General features: G+C 50.9%; 1 protein-coding gene across 1 annotated transcript in view; it reads right to left on the bottom strand.

Moving 5' to 3' along the window:
• Nucleotides 1–2,540, bottom strand: part of LOC102484829 (zinc finger protein 3) — an 11,709-nt gene extending 9,169 nt beyond the window's left edge. Inside the window, 1 exon segment of the mRNA XM_014592250.2 lies at nt 2,453–2,540. Coding sequence (XP_014447736.2) covers nt 2,453–2,540 — 88 coding nt within the window.
• Nucleotides 2,541–2,547: the final 7 nt, after the last annotated feature.

The following is a 2,547-nucleotide window of genomic DNA, read 5'->3' as shown; positions in this document are numbered from 1 at the left end:
GTATATAACCACGATGCCTGGCCCACAGTAGCCAGACGACGACGACCAGGAAGACTACAACTGAAGAGCCTGAAGAGTTGAAACACCGCGCAGTCTCCAGACGACTCTGAAGATCCTGAAGAGCTGACACTGCATCGTCTCCAGACGACTTGGGCGACCCTGAAGAGTTGTAACACTACATCGTCTTCGGATGACCCTGAAGAGCTGTGACACCTTGTCGTCTTCGTGCTGCTCACAGTAGATGACGCGACACTGCGTTGTCTCTGTGCTGTACCGTGCTGCCCACAATAAACGGACGACACTGTCGTCTCTGTGCTGTAACACTACGCCGCTTGTCCCGGCTCTCACTCCTTCACTCAGGAAACCCGTTTGGGTGTCCCCCCGGGTCGGGACACCTGGCACCCGAACAGAGACGGGACACCCATCCTGCAAATAGGCCCACGTGAGCAACAGGCTCCATGTGGTCCTGAGGGTGAGCGGGATGGGGGGACTGGGTCTGCCCTCAAGGAGTTCCTGCCAGGGGTGGGCTGAGGAAAGGTCCCCAAAGATGCCTGGAATCTGAACTTTACCTTATATGGGAAAGGGACTCTGCGGATAAGAAGTTAAGGACCTTGAGCGGGGACCTGGGTGGGCCTCAATGCAATGACAAGGGTCCCCACAAGGGGGAGGCAGAGGGTGGTCTGACACAAACCAGAAGGTGGTCAAGGACAGAGGCAGAGAGAAGACTGGGTTGTGGACTTTGAAGATGAAACCGGTCAGGCTGCAGTCCCTTCTCTTCTACTTCTCCCTTCTTCTCGGGGCATTCGGCATGCAGACTCCTGTGCTCAGTGTGTTTCCCAAGCTGCAGGGTCTGAGACTCAAACCCCAACCAGTCACATGGGACCCAGCCTCCTTTAACCACCAGGCCACAGGCTGGGTAGGTAGGTCTGTCATTTTTAAAATATATTTATTATCAGTTATTTAATTAGGTTCTTGGCAAAAAAATTTTGAACATCAATTTGTGAAGATAAACTCCATTTGTAAGGGCAAACACGGATTGCAGGTAGCCCTGGAGCTGAAGAACAGCTTTGATTTTTGGTAAAATTTGCGAGTCCACAGCTTTCTGATCAACCTTGCGCTGCTCTGAAATCTCGTATCTCTCCATCTCTGTGTCGAAGATATCACCTTCCTGGTGTCTGGGCTTCCGCAGTTTCTTTTTCTTGAAGTAAGCATCGGTAAGGTACTTTGGGGTTTTTACTTTGCTAAAATCAATTTTTATGGAGGTGGCAATGACAAATTTCTGGTGTGTTCTACACAGTGGAACTGGATTGAGAACCAGCGGTCCAGTCACAAGTAGCAAGCCACTGCTCAGCTGCTTCAGGAAAACCACTCTCTATCCTCTGTGGCGTCCAGTGAGGATGATCAGAATGGTCCCAGGAGTGATGCTAGCTCGCAGCTTTTTCACATGCTCACTGAAGGGTTTTTTGCCATGGCTCAACAGCTTTCGAGGCACATCTTCAGTAGGATAATACCTAGGCATTTTTGTGCAATTTAATCACTTGGGTACTACCATTCTTGTCTCCACCAACTGGTTTTGTGACAATCACAAGAACCTTCTCCTTTTTCTTTTCGATTCTGGATTTAGTGGCCCAGTATTTCCTGTGGGAGGCTGCGCACCAGCGAGTCCTCCAAGGTTTCTCAGAGAGCAATTACCATGATTGGTTCCCTTCCAAAAACCTGACCTTCGAAACCTTGCTCTGATTGGCCACTAGAATCCCTCAAATTTGCATATTTGGCACCTCATGATTGGTCCAAAAGCAACCAATCACAGCCCACTGTTTACAACCAATCACGGCCCACCGTTTACAACCAATCACGGCCCACCGTTTACAACCAATCACGGCCCACCGTTTACAACCAATCACGGCCCACCGTTTACAACCAATCACGGCCCACCGTTTACAACCCACCAGAGTGTATGTAACCACGATGCCTGGCCCACAGTAGCCAGATGATGACGACGATGACCAGGAAGACGACTACTGAAGAGCCTGAAGAGCTGAGACACCGCACAGTCTCCAGACAACCCTGAAGATCCTGAAGAGCCGACACTGCATCGTCTCCAGATGACCTGGGAGACCCTGAAGAGTTCTAACACTATATCGTCTCCGGACAACCCTAAAGAGTTGTGACACCACGTCATCTCCGTGCTGCTCACAGTAGACGACGTGACCCTTAAGAGCTGTGACACTGCGTCGTCTCTGTGTTGTAACACTACGCTGCTTGTCCCGGCTCTCACTCCTTCACTCAGGAAACCTGTTCGGCTGTCCCCTGGGTCGGGACAATTTCCTCCTGTACACGGCCTTCCTGGAGTACATGGCAGACTGGGAGTATCTGCTGATGCCCCGGACTAGGACAGGGTTTCGGCTGCAATGGGGCTTCCCCTTCTTGGGCTTTTTAGCCTTGGGGTTACCCTTTTTAATCTTTCCACTGTCATCAGCCTTCCTGGCTTTAGATTTCTTCTTCTTAGTATCCTGCTTGGCAGCTTTTCCACCTGCCATCGTGTCC

The sequence above is a fragment of the Tupaia chinensis genome, unplaced genomic scaffold, assembly GCF_000334495.1.
Source record: "Tupaia chinensis unplaced genomic scaffold, TupChi_1.0 Scaffold000673_1, whole genome shotgun sequence".
Lineage (NCBI taxonomy): Eukaryota > Metazoa > Chordata > Mammalia > Scandentia > Tupaiidae > Tupaia > Tupaia belangeri.
The sequence above is the reverse complement of the archived record's forward strand: the minus strand, read 5'-3'. Positions and strand labels throughout refer to the sequence as shown.